Source organism: Bufo bufo, chromosome 2, assembly GCF_905171765.1.
Source record: "Bufo bufo chromosome 2, aBufBuf1.1, whole genome shotgun sequence".
Classification (NCBI taxonomy): domain Eukaryota; kingdom Metazoa; phylum Chordata; class Amphibia; order Anura; family Bufonidae; genus Bufo; species Bufo bufo.
The window spans coordinates 726,967,457-726,983,875 of record NC_053390.1 but is presented as its reverse complement, the minus strand read 5'-3'; the positions used below and the strand labels follow the sequence as shown (position 1 = coordinate 726,983,875).

General features: G+C 40.9%; 1 protein-coding gene across 4 annotated transcripts in view; it reads right to left on the bottom strand.

Moving 5' to 3' along the window:
• The window catches only part of LNX1 (ligand of numb-protein X 1), a 208,790-nt gene that overhangs the window by 53,963 nt on the left and 138,408 nt on the right, over window positions 1-16,419 (bottom strand). For 3 of the 4 annotated variants that reach the window (XM_040418860.1, XM_040418863.1, XM_040418861.1), the window contains exon 7: window positions 14,461-14,595. The exons of the other annotated variant lie outside the window; for it this stretch is intronic. In XM_040418860.1, coding sequence (XP_040274794.1) covers window positions 14,461-14,595 — 135 coding nt within the window. The remainder of the gene's footprint in view (window positions 1-14,460; window positions 14,596-16,419) is intronic. 4 annotated transcript variants of the gene reach the window in all.

Sequence of the window (16,419 nt, the reverse complement as noted above, 5' to 3'; positions counted from 1 at the left end):
CTCTTGCTCCTATCTGGTGCTGCCTCATCTGGCCTCATTGGTAGTGTACCCCTGCATACACTCTCAGTGCTCAGTGGCACGGCAGCCCAAAACAGCTGATCGGTGGGGGTACTACATGTCAGATCCCCACCCGTCTAATCAATCTCTGTAAATCTGAGATAGGCCATATAATTTAATTATAGGCCAATCCAGCTAAGGACTCTCCTTTGTGTCCTTCTTTCGCTCAACTTATGACACAACAGAGTATCACTGTCCTTACTTACATTACTTTTAACACACAAAAAAAATCTGCAAAAACCTAAAAAGGCTCTTTGAAATTGCTCTAATAATCATGTGGCCCTACTCCACCATGACCATCATTCGCAGAAAATTGAGAAAATGAAAAACCTATGATTATTTTGGATTCACTGGTGCACAAGGAGAATGCAAACGGCAATGCCACAATAGTGGAATTACAGAAAAAACACACAGTGATGTCACATTACACAGATAAAATATATAGTAATACTACAGGACAGGGATAATACACAAAGCAGTCTCAATGAATAAAGTGATATCACGATGGTGGATTAATAAAATAGTCATGTCACAGTACAAGGATCTTGCACACAGTGATGTCACAGAATTGGGGTCTTGCACACAGTGATGTCACAGAATTGGGATCTTGCACACAACAATGTCACAGTACTTGGATCTTGCACACAGTGATGCCATAGAATTGAGATCTCGCACACAGTGATGTCACAGTACAGGGATCTTGCTCCCCATGATAACAGCAGAGGCACAACATACACATGCAGTAAAAATGACCAAACAATGACGCAGTACAGAAATAATGTAATAACGTATTTAGGATCATAATCCCTGACAAGTAGAGCAGAGAGGAGGATAAGGCAGCTCTTTAGCTCAGTGTTGTGAAGTAACTTGTCCTGCTGTGTGATTAGGACAGGTTTTGTGTGTACTAATACAAACCGGATTCCAAAAAAGTTGGGACACTATACAAATCGTGAATAAAAACTGAATGCAATGATGTGGAGGTGCCAACTTCTAATATTTTATTCAGAATAGAACATAAATCACGGAACAAAAGTTTAAACTGAGAAAATGTACCATTTTAAGGGAAAAATATGTTGAATCAGAATTTCATGGTGTCAACAAATCCCAAACAAGTTGGGACAAGGCCATTTTCACCACTGTGTGGCATCTCCCCTTCTTCTTACAACACTCAACAGACGTCTGGGGACCGAGGAGACCAGTTTCTCAAGTTTAGAAATAGGAATGCTCTCCCATTCTTGTCTAATACAGGCCTCTAACTGTTCAATCGTCTCGGGCCTTCTTTGTTGCACCTTCCTCTTTATGATGCGCCAAATGTTCTCTATAGGTGAAAGATCTGGACTGCAGACTGGCCATTTCAGTACCCGGATCCTTCTCCTACGCAGCCATGATGTTGTGATTGATGCAGAATGTGGTCTGGCATTATCTTGTTGAAAAATGCAGGGTCTTCCCTGAAAGAGATGACGTCTGGATGGGAGCATATGTTGTTCTAGAACCTGAATATATTTTTCTGCATTGATGGTGCCTTTCCAGACATGCAAGCTGCCCATGCCACACGCACTCATGCATCCCCATACCATCAGAGATGCAGGCTTCTGAACTGAGTGTTGATAACAACTTGGGTTGTCCTTGTCCTTTTTGGTCCGGATGACATGGCGTCCCAGATTTCCAAAAAGAACTTCGAATCTTGACTCATCTGACCACAGAACAGTCTTCCATTTTGCCACACTCCATTTTAAATGATCCCTGGCCCAGTGAAAATGCCTGAGCTTGTGGATCTTGCTTAGAAATGGCTTCTTCTTTGCACTGTAGAGTTTCAGCTGGCAACGGCGGATGGCACAGTGGATTGTGTTCACTGACAATGGGTTCTGGAAGTATTCCTGAGCCCATTCTGTGATTTCCTTTACAGTAGCATTCCTGTTTGTGGTGCAGTGTCGTTTAAGGGCCCGGAGATCACGGCCATCCAGTATGGTTTTACGGCCTTGACCCTTACGCACAGAGATTGTTCCAGATTCTCTGAATCTTCGGATGATGTTATGCACAGTTGATGATGATAGATGCAAAGTCTTTGCAATTTTTCGCTGGGTAACACCTTTCTGATATTGCTCCACTATCTTTCTGCGCAACATTGTGGGAATTGGTGATCCTCTACCCATCTTGGCTTCTGAGAGACACTGCCACTCTGAGAAGCTCTGTTTATACCCAATCATGTTGCCAATTGACCTAATTAGTGTTAATTGGTCTTCCAGCTCTTCGTTATGCTCAAATTTACTTTTTCCAGCTTCTTATTGCTACTTGTCCCAACTTTTTGGGGATTTGTTGACACAGTGAAAATTGGAATCAATGTATTTTCCTTTAAAATGATATATTTACTCGGATTAAACGTTTGATCTGTCATCTACGTTCTATTACAAATAAAATATTGACATTTGCCATCTCCACATCATTGCATTCAGTTTTTATTCACAATTTGCTTAGTGTCCCAACTTTTTTGGAATCCGGTTTGCAGATGGCGGCCATTTAATTTCTCCTGATGATTGCTCCCTAGACAAATTGAGCCATTATAACTAATGAAAGTTATTTGGGAATATATTTATAATAAAGTAATATTTAAGTATTTTCATTTTTAATTCCTGGAGTTTTTAATGAATTCCTTAATTCTTTGAAATTAGGAAAATGAGGATTGCAGAAAGACTTATGTACCTATCTAGTCTGCCTAGATGTAAGCCAGGGTGTATTTAGTTATGAAGCAATATAGTGCCAAAAGCCTAGTGAATAAGGACTTAGTGTAGATTACGTGTGTTTTATAAAACTTTCAGTAGCCTGCTATCTTTGGGCTACAGCTCTTGGCCATTCCTGGCAGCCCCACAGGGAATGAAAGGAATGCCACTTCACATACTTGACCGGCTATCGAAACTCCATTGTCATGATTGGCGGGGGTCCCACTGATCACAAACTTATCCCCTATTCCATGGATAAAGGATAGGTTTTCATTTTGTGACAACCCTTTAAATGTTTCAAGGATCATGGACAGGCAGTAACTGTAAAGATGTTAAATAAAGGACATCAAAAAAGGCAGACTGCACCTAACGCATGAGACAGCTTTACCAATCTGTATATGTATAATGTTGAAAAGCGTTGTTCCTTAAAGGGGTTATCCCATGATTAATGTAAAGAATCAAAATCAGACATTATATAGTACATGACAATCTTTTTCTAACAAAGCTAGAACCAGCCCTGTACCTCACATGGATCCAGAGCATGTACAACCACCTCAGTAGGTGGAAATGTAGAGATGGACGAAGAACTGAGCAAAGGAACAAACAACAGAGATTTTTTCGAATCACTAAAATTACAAAATTTTTATAAAATGCAATTATAAAAGTACTGTATTTTTCATCCTATAAGATGCACCTATGTTTTAGAAAACAAGAAAAAATAGACCTCAGATCAGACCCCCAATCAAACCCCCAATGTTATCAGATCCCCAGTGTTAGTCAAACCCAAAAACAGGCCTCAGACCAGACCACCAATATTATTTAGACTCCAGCTCAGACCCCCAATCAGAACTCAGATCAGAGCCCCAATGTTAATTAGACAGCAGCTCAGACCCCCAAAAAGATCTTAAATCAGACCCCCAATGTTAATCAGACCCCCAAAAACATCTCAGATCAGCCCCCAATGTTAATATGACATCCAGTCAGACCTCAGATCAGACCCCCAATGTTAACCAGACCCCTAATCAGATCTCAGATTAGAACCCCAATATTAATCCCTTCCTGACCTCCACCATAATAGTATGGCAGAAGCTGGGTCATTAAAGATGGCACCCACTCACGAGCACCACAAGCAACCTTAGCCGCTGGGTTTCTACTGTTTCATACAGCAGATCAGCGCTAATGTGACCATGGTATCTCAAAACGCAAATTCTGGAAGAGCTGTGCTTTCAGGCCTGGAACGGCTCCTCCATGTGGCGATCAGGGAAGCCGTTTATTGCCTGTGAAAGACAGGGGTCTGCTGATGCTCCAATGCTTTTCACAGGAATATTCCAATGTCAGCCTGCAGGTGGCAGCACAACATTGGACTATACTGAATGTTCTATTTATCAATGGATTTATTTCCATTCATATATAGAAGGGGCAATCTGAGGATTGCATGATGTCAGGCCCTTGGAGGCCTAAAAGAAACCCTCTTTCTCCAGAATAAAAATAAACACTGAAAAATATAAACATAAAGGGCAACTCTGGGTGCGAAAATGCCCGTACTATTAAAATATAAAAATATTTATCCCACACAGCAAACAGCGTAATGGAGAAAAACATCAAAATGACCAATTCGCAGTTTTTCCATCACTTCACCTTCCAATAAGTTAAATAAAAATTCACACGCCACAAAATGGTATAAATAAAAACTACAAATCGTCCCACAAAAAATGAGCCCTTACACCGCTCCATAGACATAGCTATAAAAAAGTTGTGGAGGAGGGATGTCAAAATATGGTGATGAAAAGAAAAAAATATTTTTCCAACGTTTTTATTTTTTTAAAGTATTAAAACACAAAACAAGCTATATAAATGGAGAAGGAAGGTCTGGAAACAAAACCCATAAAACTGTAGCGGAATTGTGTTTTTTTTTTACCAATTTCACCCCATTTGGAATGTTTTTCCAGCTTCCCATTACATTGCATGCAATATTGTAGTGGTGCCAGTAGAACAACAATTTGTCCCACAAAAAACAAGCCCTCAAATGTCTATGTGAATGGAAAAAAAAAAAGTTATTGCTCTGGGAAGGCAGAGAGTGAAAAACAAAAACACAAAAGGAAAATCGCCAGTCCAGACCTCAGATCAGACAAAAAAAAAAATCAACTCACCTCTCCTGTTCAAGATGCCGCCGCTCCTGAAATCCAGCGCTCTTCCTGCCGTGCTGTGACCTTACGTCACACAGTATGAGGTCACAGAGCGAGCTGACGTCCTCGCGCTGTGCGCAGGTCACAGCACAACGTGGCAGCAGGCAGACGAAGACCAGGGAGCAGTGAGCGCTGCCAGCACAAGGAGTGCTGTATTTATACCTCCGTTTTCCTACTGTACTAATGAGTGCTTCCCCCACTTTTGTAGGAAAAAGTGCATCTTATAGGGCGAAAAAATATGGTATTTAGATCCAGGTTTCAGAAAAATAGAATATTTTTTCAACAGGACAACTCCTTTAAAATCACAGGGTCCTTTTTTTCTCTGAGAATATCCATCATGTTACTGGATTTGGGACAGTACGGTGTGGAATATGCACATAAGGAACACTACTGATTCTACAGTTTATACAGTAGTATATGCATGCCACAGGATATGATGGTGTAATGATGTAGTTGGTATCACACACACTACACTGCACCATAGAGATGTGCATATACACTCACCTAAAGAATTATTAGGAACACCATACTAATATGGTGTTGGACCCCCTTTTGCCTTCAGAACTGCCTTAATTCTACGTGGCATTGATTCCACAAGGTGCTGATAGCATTCTTTAGAAATGTTGGCCCATATTGATAGGATAGCATCTTGCAGTTGATGGAGATTTGAGGGATGCACATCCAGGGCACGAAGCTCCCGTTCCACCACATCCCAAAGATGCTCTATTGGGTTGAGATCTGGTGACTGTGGGGGCCATTTTAGTACAGTGAACTCATTGTCATGTTCAAGAAACCAATTTGAAATGATTGGAGCTTTGTGACATGGTGCATTATCCTGCTGGAAGTAGCCATCAGAGGATGGATACATGTTCTCATTCTGTTTACGCCAAATTAGGACTACCATTTGAATGTCTCAACAGAAATCGAGACTCATCAGACCAGGCAACATTTTTCCAGTCTTCAACAGTCCAATTTTGGTGAGCTCGTGCAAATTGTAGCCTCTTTTTCCTATTTGTAGTGGAGATGAGTGGTACCCGGTGGGGTCTTCTGCTGTTGTAGCCCATCCGCCTCAAGGTTGTGCATGTTGTGGCTTCACAAATGCTTTGCTGCATACCTCGGTTGTAACGAGTGGTTATTTCAGTCAACGTTGCTCTTCTATCAGCTTGAATCAGTCGGCCCATTCTCCTCTGACCTCTAGCATCCACAAGGCATTTTCGCCCACAGGACTGCCGCATACTGGATGTTTTTCCCTTTTCACACCATTCTTTGTAAACCCTAGAAATGGTTGTGCGTGAAAATCCCAGTAACTGAGCAGATTGTGAAATACTCAGACCGGCCCGTCTGGCACCAACAACCATGCCACGCTCAAAATTGCTTAAATTCCTTTTCTTTCCCATTCTGACATTCAGTTTGGAGTTCAGGAGATTGTCTTGACCAGGACCACCCCCCTAAATGCATTGAAGCAACTGCCATGTGATTGGTTGACTAGATAATTGCATTAATGAGAAATAGAACAGGTGTTCCTAATAATTCTTTAGGTGAGTGTATATGTCAGATAATGGACACGAACTACCAGGACCTTTGGGAACTTCAGCAATATATAATATTGTATTCTAAAATTCTCGCACAGAATCACTAGCAATTGAGAAGGACAAAGGAGATTAAATATTGGATATACTAATAAACTGGGACTGCATCATCCCTAGACATCATACACATGACTGAGCAGTGTGCTTGGAGCCAGTATGGAGGTCTATGGGGAAGCCTAGAACTATAAACCTGCAGACATTCATATGCATATGGCATTATATTGAATGGCTTGTCTCACTTCTGCAAATGGCATTTATCCTGTAGAGAAAGTTAATACAAGGCACTTACTAATGTATTGTGATTGTCCATATTGCCTCCTTTGCTGGCTGGATTCATTTTTCCATTACATTGTACACTGCTCGTTTCCAGTGGTTATGACCACTGCACAGTCCATCAGTGGTGGTCGCGCTTGCACACTATAGGAAAAAGCACTGTCCTATGCACGCTCCCATGGTCCCGTAAACACTGGATACAAGCAGTGTATAATGTGATGGAAAAATGATTCCAGCCAGCAAAGCAGGCAATAGGGACAATCACAATAGATTAGTAAGTGCCTTTTATTAAGGATTCTTCCTCAGGAGCAATGCTTCTAGGGAAGAATACCTCTGTAATGTGGCCATTTTGAATCATATGAATACGGATGCCATATTATGTACAACTTGAAGTTTGTACAGTGCATTCGTACAATTATGTCCATGAACCCACATTGGTGCAAAACTGATAAGTGTATATGCAACACTGTGGTCATTTAAAAAATTCGCCAATAATATACATACAGCCACGGTTGGACTGGCCACCAGAGAACCAGAGGATCCTCCGGTAGGCCCAAGCTTTGACAATATTGGACTGGACCCATAATAAAACAGGACCCTTAAGATTCTATTTACACGGAGGGTGGTCCCTCAGAATCATTTCATCTGGTGGGCTCAAGGGACTTTGGTCTGATGTTGCTTAGAGCTGGGTAAACTTTGAGACTTTTTTCCCTTTAATTTTTATGGTCCTTTTGCTGTCTATAGTTTACCCTAATTCCCTTCTAAATCTGCCCTGTTTAGATCTCCTTTACCGCACGGATTACATGGATGCTTTATTAAGGTCAGGCTAATACAATTGTAACGTTGGCTGCTATCAACAATTCGCCCAGATGTGTCTTTGTTTAAAGAGTGGCTGCTTAAACACGTTATTAGGGAAAGCCGTTTCTTTTTCCTGTCCCAGACAGATTGGTGACCCGGCTGTGCACCCCGTATCTCAGCATGCAAATCACTGCCGTGCACTAACATTTGTTTCTACAATAACCAATCATCTTAAATGTGAAGACAAATGATCGTCAGAGGAGGCAGCGTGGTATGAACCAGATGCTGGGACGTGGCCACCGGGCCCTTGATCTACACTTTAATCCAGACACAGCAAAGAAGTTAAGCCTCTGACAGCTGTTATCATAACATGTTACGTTCTGCAATACTAGGACTGTGTATACATCCTGAGCCATATATAAAAGACCAAAGGAGAGGCACAGTTCACATTGTGCTGTAAGGAGCGTATGTGGTGCATCCATTATTACCTGGCACTTCATGATCCCTTATTAATTGTATGATATCAGTTTAATTACTGACTAGGGATGTCTGGATTGTTGTATTTTAAGATAGGCTTTTGTGAAGTGGAATTAGGAGATTACAATATACTATACTGATAGTCTCTAGTTGCTTTCATTTAAAGACATTCATTGAACGACAGAGTTTTAGAATGTGAGGTTCATTTTCATATAGTAGTAATGGTTATGATTAGGGATGAGCGAATCGACTTCAGATGAAACATCCGAAGTCGATTCGCATAAAACTTCGTTCTAATACTGTACGGAGCAGGAGCTTCGTACAGTTTTAGAATGTATTGGCTCAGATGAGCCGAAGTTATTGCTCTTGCTACTTGTACTGCAAAAAAACATTTCCTTGAACTCTGGTTCGGTTCCAAGTGGTACCTTGTAATCGAACCCGAGTTCAGGAAATGTTTTTTTACAGTACAAGTTAATTTATGAAGTTATTGCGTGAAGTCTAGCGAGACTTCGCGAAGCAATAATTTCGGCTTATCGGAGCCAATACATTCTAATACTGTTCTAGCTCCTGCTCCATACAGTATTAGAACGAAGTTTGATTCGAATCGACTTCGGATGTTTCATTCGAAGTCGATTCACTCATCCCTAGTTATGATTTAAAAGTAGGATAATACTTTCAAAAATAGAAGTGTTAATAGTTTACAATTTAAAAAAAATGTAAAGTGAATGAACAAAAGAGAAATCTAAATCAGATCACTATTTTGTGTGACCACCCTTTGCCTTCAAAACAGCATCAATTCTTCGAGGTACGCTTGTACACAGTTTTTGTAAGAACTTGGCAGGGAAGTTGCTCCATACATCTTAGAGAACTAACCACAGATCTTCTGTGGATGTAGGCTTGCTCCTATCCTTCTGTCTCTTTATATAATTCCAGACAGAGTTCATGATGTTGAGATCAGAGCTCTGTGGGGGCCATAGCATCACTTCCAGGACTCCTTGTTCTTTATGCTGAAGATAGTTCTTAATGACATTAGCTGTATGTTTGGGTTCGTTGTCCTACGGCAGAATAAATTTGGAGTCAATCAGACGCTTCCCTGATGGTATTGCATGATGGAGAAGTATCTGCCTGGATTTCTCTACATTGAGTACACCATTAATTTTGACTAAATCTCCAACTCCATTTGCAGAAATGCAGCCCCAAACTTGCAAGGAACCTCGACCATACTGCACTGTTGCTCGCAGACATTAATTATTGTACTGCCCTCCAGCTCTCCAGTGAACAAGATGCCTTCTGTTATGCCTCATTCACACATCAGTGTTTTGGTCAGTGATTTCCATCAGTGATTGTGAGTGAAAACCAGGTGCGGCTCTAAACACAGAACAGGTGCAGATCTTTCCTGTAACGGACCGTTTCAGCAGACAAGGGGTTAAAATCTGTTTAGGCGATATGCCCCTTTCTGAGAGACAGGCACAGCTACTGCAGAACACCAAACTCCTGACTGGATACAAAATAGCACTCCAAACTGAAACCTCACAAATAGCTGCTAGCAGACGAACAGGAATCAGCTTACACTCCTGGCAATCAGTCTCTAACAGCAGACAGCGGATCCCCCCAATAACGAGACAAGGCTCCGTGTTGAGGGTCAAGCAGTGGTCTGACTGTACTTCAAGTACAGCCTCCTTTATTCATAAACCACAAACATAGTACTGCCCACAGGGTTTTGAAATACAACCAATCAGTAATTTACAACACATACAATGTAAGTACAGCAACCAATCGTTCACGCCCCTAGAGGACCAGAAGGGAGACTGCGACACAGGACAGATACAACATATCCCCACAATGCATCATGGTTTCCTCCTCTCTGTCCCGGAGACAACCGAGGAGCAATCCAATTATCTCTCAGGACAAAGGGAAATCGCCAATACATATGTGGATACAACAGGACAGACATCACCATTTAAACACACAATGGGACAATGGCACAATAGAAACACACCCAGCATATTCCTCCCAAGCTGACAAGTTACACTTATTATAAATTGTTACAACTTTGTGAGTTTACATTGTCCATACATATAACTTACATCAATTTAAACAGTATAACTTGGGGACAAACCTATCCAAAATTCACTTGAATAGGTTCAGGGGTTTAAAAGTTAGTATGGGCCATAATTCTGAGGCAAGAGGCTTTTAAACAGGCCTCTCCAAAACCCAGTGGCGAGGTTGGTTTCGCCACATTTCCCTTATACCTTATGTCTGTGGAGGGTCCAATCCTGGTTATGTCTCACAATGACTGATGGAAATCACTGACCAAAACACTGACGTGTGAATGACGCCTCACAACCAAATATTTCAGATTTTGACTCATCAGTCCAGAGCACCTGCTGCCATTTTTTTGCACCCCAGTTCCTATGTTTTTCTGTATAATTGAGTTCATAATTGTCTCCACATCAAAAGTATGGCTTTTTTGCCATAATTCTCCCATGTAGACCACTTCTGGACAGACTTCTCTGAATAGTAGATGGGTCATACTGGTTTCTGCCAGTTCTGAGCTGATGGCGCTGATGGACATCTTCTGATTTTGAAGGAAAGTAAGCTTGATGTGTCTTTTATCTGCCGACCTATGGTAAGCTTCGATGGCTGCCCACTGCATTTATGTTCCTCAGTGTTGCCTGTATCTTTCTGGTTCTTCAAAAGCGCTTGAACAGCACATATTAAACCCAAATCTTTGCCTGGGAGAGACCTTGCTGATGCAATATAGCTACCTTGTGTCTTGCCATGGTGTATGACTTGTGCCATAAAACTGTCTTCCACAACCTCATGTCTGTAGCAGAGTTTGGCTGTTCCTCAACCCTTTTTAAGCCTCCTACACAACTGCTTCTCTATCAGTTAATGACAGTTTCAACTTATCATTATCACCTGTTTGGTATAATTGGTAATCATACTCCTGACTATAATCCTACAAAATCCCTGACTTTGTTAAAGTGTACCTAGAAGAACCGATCCTGTTTTGAAGGAAAAGGGTGGTGACACTAAATGCTGGTTTGATTTATATTTCTTTTTTGTTTAATCACTTTGTATTTTGTTAACTGATAAAAATATACAATTAAAACTTGTATTTTAAAAGCAGTATTACTTTGCAGAATTATTGTCCCTTATGTGGGTCAGTGATACAGGTGTGAGGCACCAAGGGGACAGGCAGTCAGAAACAGGCCAAAATCAGGGCAGGCGAAGTTTGTTCATATATACGTGAAACAGGTATGAGGTCTGGTCAGGCAGCTGAGGATTATCATGGTTAACAGGATGTGGCAGCAGAAAATCCGATTTGGTAGGCAGATGTTCACAACACGGGCAGACAATCTAAATAGCACACCTGTACTGGGTAAACAAGCAAGCTAGGAACCTATAGCTCAGGCACCCTCCCACTGGGGAAGCTGTCTTATATATCCCAGAGAGGTCAACCATAGGCCGGGGAAGCATTTGGACATGCTCTCTTGTCCTTTATTTGCACTCTATTGAACAGGGAGGCCTTCACAAAGGAACTCAGATGACAGCCTGCTGAAGATACCTGAAATGCTGATGGCTTGGATCTCTGCTGGCTTGAGGAGGAAGGTGAGGGGAGCTGAAGTACAAGTCGGCCCGAGGTGCCAGCTGGGTGAGTAGCATGGTGCACATGCCCGCAAAGAGAAGCTGGGCAGTGGTGGGCGTTTTATATAATAGAATTTTAATAGGTAAATACTTGCCCTGCAACGCAGTACTATTAAAATGGAATACGATTGCAAAATGATTTGCTTAGTATGTGCAATGCTTGTAATCCTGAGAACATCCATCAGAAAATTAAAAATGTGTAAAAGTAAATTTAACATAAATTCAGTAGACAGTATAGAAAAGACGTTTTGCGTACTGTATAAATGGGCATTGGGAACTTGCACTGTGTTTTACAATAGACATACCAGAATGAACATTATATATACAAGCCAACAGCAGAACCATGCACATAAAAAAACAAAGGTACAAGGAGTCCTTGTGGCTACGTATTAGACTTGTATGCACTCTATAGTGTCTCTATATGGTGACTTGGTATGGCAATGTATTATTGAAAATGGCTCCATAATACAGCATCTGTAGAGTACAGCATGTTACCAGTCAACCTTTGCATGGCTGTATATGACATTGGGGCCATGTATAGTTACAGTAGGGCCTTATATACTTCCAGGGCTGCCATATTATACAGTAGTTCTACACAAAGTAATTGTGAGCTCAGGTTAGTATAATAAAACAGAGTTGAATTTCCAAAGTTAATTTAAGAGCTATCACTGAGCCACCTACTGAATAAATGATAAAGCTTTATAGAATAAGACGCCATAACTTTCATTCAGATCTCAAGGCACCATATTAGAAACCCGGCACAAATTACTTACAGCTATGTACAAATTTTATTTCTCCACAGAAATAAGGAATTGAGCAAAAGGCCTCCACAGTGAAACTTTAAAGACTTATTTGTGCCCCTAGCACTCCATGATGTTGCAATTAACCCTTACCACTGTGCGAAAACCAAGGCAGCAATACAGACCCAATATCCTCATATTCTGTCACTTGAAGACAACTAAACCAGAACATGAGAGTCTAGGAATATTGAAATAACACACATACACTAAATTCAACCAGTATACGTCCTACACGAGATACCTGCATGCTAACCTACTAAGGAATTACGACCACTTCCAACACATCCAATGTTCAGTTCTATCAGCTACTTGTAAGTCATCTGTGCCATAGTTTGGTTCTTTGCCAAGCTGAGAGGTTACAGGCATCCATCACACCCATCATAACAGTGTATGACTCCATACTTACCAAGAATAGGGAGCGTCTAGAAAGAAATATTAGTTGCTAACTATATAAAGATAAGGTGTGTTAGTATAACAGAACAGTTCCTTAAAGACAGTGTTATCATGCAGCATAAGACATTTCACAATACAAACAAAGCATTTGAAAAAGCACATTTCCAACATGGCACTGTCATAGTATGTCAGTTTGGAGGAGTGTTACATGGTTTGGGAAATGCCAGGAGAACCCTTCCTGCCCAAGCGATGGTCCTATTGTATCTTCAGGGGTGCACATAGTTTTGACCATGTAGCGTATTGAGGAGGATTTTTTAATACATTTATCAGATCTGCTGATCTTAGCAGAACAGGCCTTCCATAAATATCCTGCAGGGTTGTGGAGGTTTAGTGTCCTTGTGCTTGCCCCGCAGGTCCAAATGCAGAATGCAGCCTGTTTTCTGTCAATGGAGTTGCAGACATGGTTGTAAAACATCCCGTGTCTGCTGATAGGTCACACAGGAAGCCATGGGAACATTGAAATTTATAATGGGAATGCTACCAGGACTAAGGGGTTCACTTTGCCTAATGATGCTATATCTGGAAACATTATTAGGAATGGTCTTTATGCCATTCTGTAATACATTCTTAGCACCATATTTTTTTTGCTATCAGTGTTTCCCACATCTACTGCTTAGAGTCAATGATAGGATATATTCCTATGGATAGAGTTCCTAATCATTTCATAGGTAGCATCATCATAAATATTAAAATGTACCTAAACCTTTCTATATACTTTATTAAAAACCTATTGTAAATGCCATAAAATTAAATTTTGTAATATACTTTTTTTTAAACATTTTTCCAGAGAATGGACTCCCCAGTGGCCGAACTGAGCTCTGTATAGACAGTAGCACCATAGCACATCGCTGTTCCTGCCTGTACCAGTGTTGTTTTCCTAAAGCCTGGCATTGACAGGCTATGTCAGGCTTTGGCAGATTGGGCACAGACAGAGGAGCGATGTCTTATTTGAGTTCCTGCTCCGCTCTACTAATAGCCTGCTTACTACATCGGTACAGGCTACTAACAGAATGGAGAGAGGAGGTGCATGGCAGGAGATCAATCAAGACATTGCCTCTGCCTGTGCAGCTCTGCTAAAGCCTGATATAGCCAACCCTTGCCAGGCTTTAGCAAGCAGCACTGGTACAGGCAGGAGCAGCGATGTGCTATGGACCTCCTGCCTGTACAGCACTCAGTTCAGCTGCAGGGGAGTCCATACTCCATTACACAGCAATGTATTGGAGTACAGATTCTTAAGTGCAATAGGTACCTGAACATCAGGTTCTTTCCATTCTGGAAACAAAACAGACCCTTTTTCTAATCTCACACAACCCCTTTAATTGATACCTTGTTCAATGACATGTATGAAACACATCCTCTTTATTAGACAAGATACCTATCACATTGCCATGCTGCATAGTAATTCATGTGGATATACTGTCTTTTGGTAAGCGTAGCACATTAGATGGATATAAAATACCTTGTTAAATTGGTTTCTCTCACTGGGGCATGATGGAGGGCTGCTGTTGTTATGCCATCCTGCCTCCTGTAAGATATCAGGGGTCTGATGTCTGGTCTGTCGTGAAACAACAAAATAAACCCCTTCCTCGCTGGCCTGTGTGATGAAAGACAGATGTCAATGCTGCTCCAGACAGCAACATGCTCAGAGAAGTTATGATATACAGTAGATTTACACATAGGCGTTCAACTACAAGGGAAGGGGTTAAAATATCAAGAAGCAGAACAAAGGACATCACCGTGGCAACTAACGGCTAATTGAGAACATCATCATTTTAACATTTGGTCTTCCCTTTCATTTCAGGACACTTCAAGTTGAAATGGGCTGTTCTGGTCACTGAAGTAGATTAATCCATATCATCTGAATTGATATGATTGACAGCTGGTTCCTGACATTCTTCTTGGCCAGGGAAACTACAGATCAGGGCATTATTAGGATGTCTGCAGCAGAACCTCAACTTCAAGGTGATCCAGCAAAAATGTTGAATGTGACCTTCAGAAATGCTTTATTTTTTTGGTTACCAGAGTTGCAATATCTTTGACTGCTAGCTACCACCTTTTGGGTGGCTTTTGGCTCACACTGTTAGTGGATCTACAATCACTAAGATAGTAAAACAACCAATCTGTGAAATATAATATGTGTTTTCTATATTCTCAAGCTTCCTTCAGAGCAGAACACAGAGCACATCTGTAGGGACTCAAGTGATAAACGCTACACCAATACCATCAAAAGTGTTTCCATGTGGTAGATACAGATTAGGATGAGGTTGATATTTCATACATTAAGTACATAGGTTGATGACCCAAACATCCTTTTGTGTATCATGTTTCTACATTTGGCCTCACAGCCTTACTACATTATGTACTCAAAAAGATTAAAGCAATTGTAATATAAATAGGCCTATCTTATTTTTCCAGTGCAAATATCCAAACTGGTACTGCTGTTAATATGTACTGCTAAAATAAGTCTCCTTCCCCCTCTGGCAGCTGACAATATAGTCACTTCTTGCGCAGAAGGAGTCTTCTCACCTATACGGCCATGCTACTACAGGAAAGCAGTAGGGCAATGGTTAATATAATGCCACTATATGAAGAATCTATCGATTAGCATTCATTTAAATGTGCCCTGCATTGACATGATGGAGCATACATTAAAATATTTTGTTGCTATGACAACAAACACTGTAAGCGGCTCATTCCTTTAGCGAGTCTACATCAAGGTAAATATATTTCCACATTCATTAGTAAGCAAAGCAAAGCAAAGCATGATTGATACTAGAAACAGGAGCAAAAGGAAAACAGGTATGGTAGATCTTTAATTCATGAGTCAGTGTAGCTTTTTTGGAGGAGTCGATCGATAGTAGGATGAATACAGTTTAAATTTTGCAAGCATGCATAAAGGGGGTTATTACTTATCTGGGTATTTAAACCCTGAAGAGAATCTCTAAACTTAAACAAATAAAGTATTTTCACCCGCTCAATTTTTCTCTCTCTCCTGATACATCTTTAAAGAAGAACTCCTGCTAAAAAAAATATTCTCTGACCTGCTAGAAAGGTACAAGTTGTAATCTGTGGTGAAAGTAATCTTCTTACCGGTGACTGTATTTGTGAGTTATAACCTCTCTTATGTTTCTTGGCTGTGTCATGTGACCAACAATCAGACTTTCCAAATAACACAGCATCTTATGTGTGGACAGGAAGTCAGTTTCTTTTAGTATTCCTATGGAAGCCTCACTCTCAGTCTCAGGATTGAATAGAGAAGTAACTGACTTCCTGTCCTGAGTCAGTTGGAGACCAGAGAGTTGGTCACATGACACAGCTAGAAGAGAGGAGATAGCTCACAAATACAGTCACTGATGAGAAGATTACATTCACTACAGATTACGTCATGCACCTTTCTAACAGGTCGGAGAATAAGGGA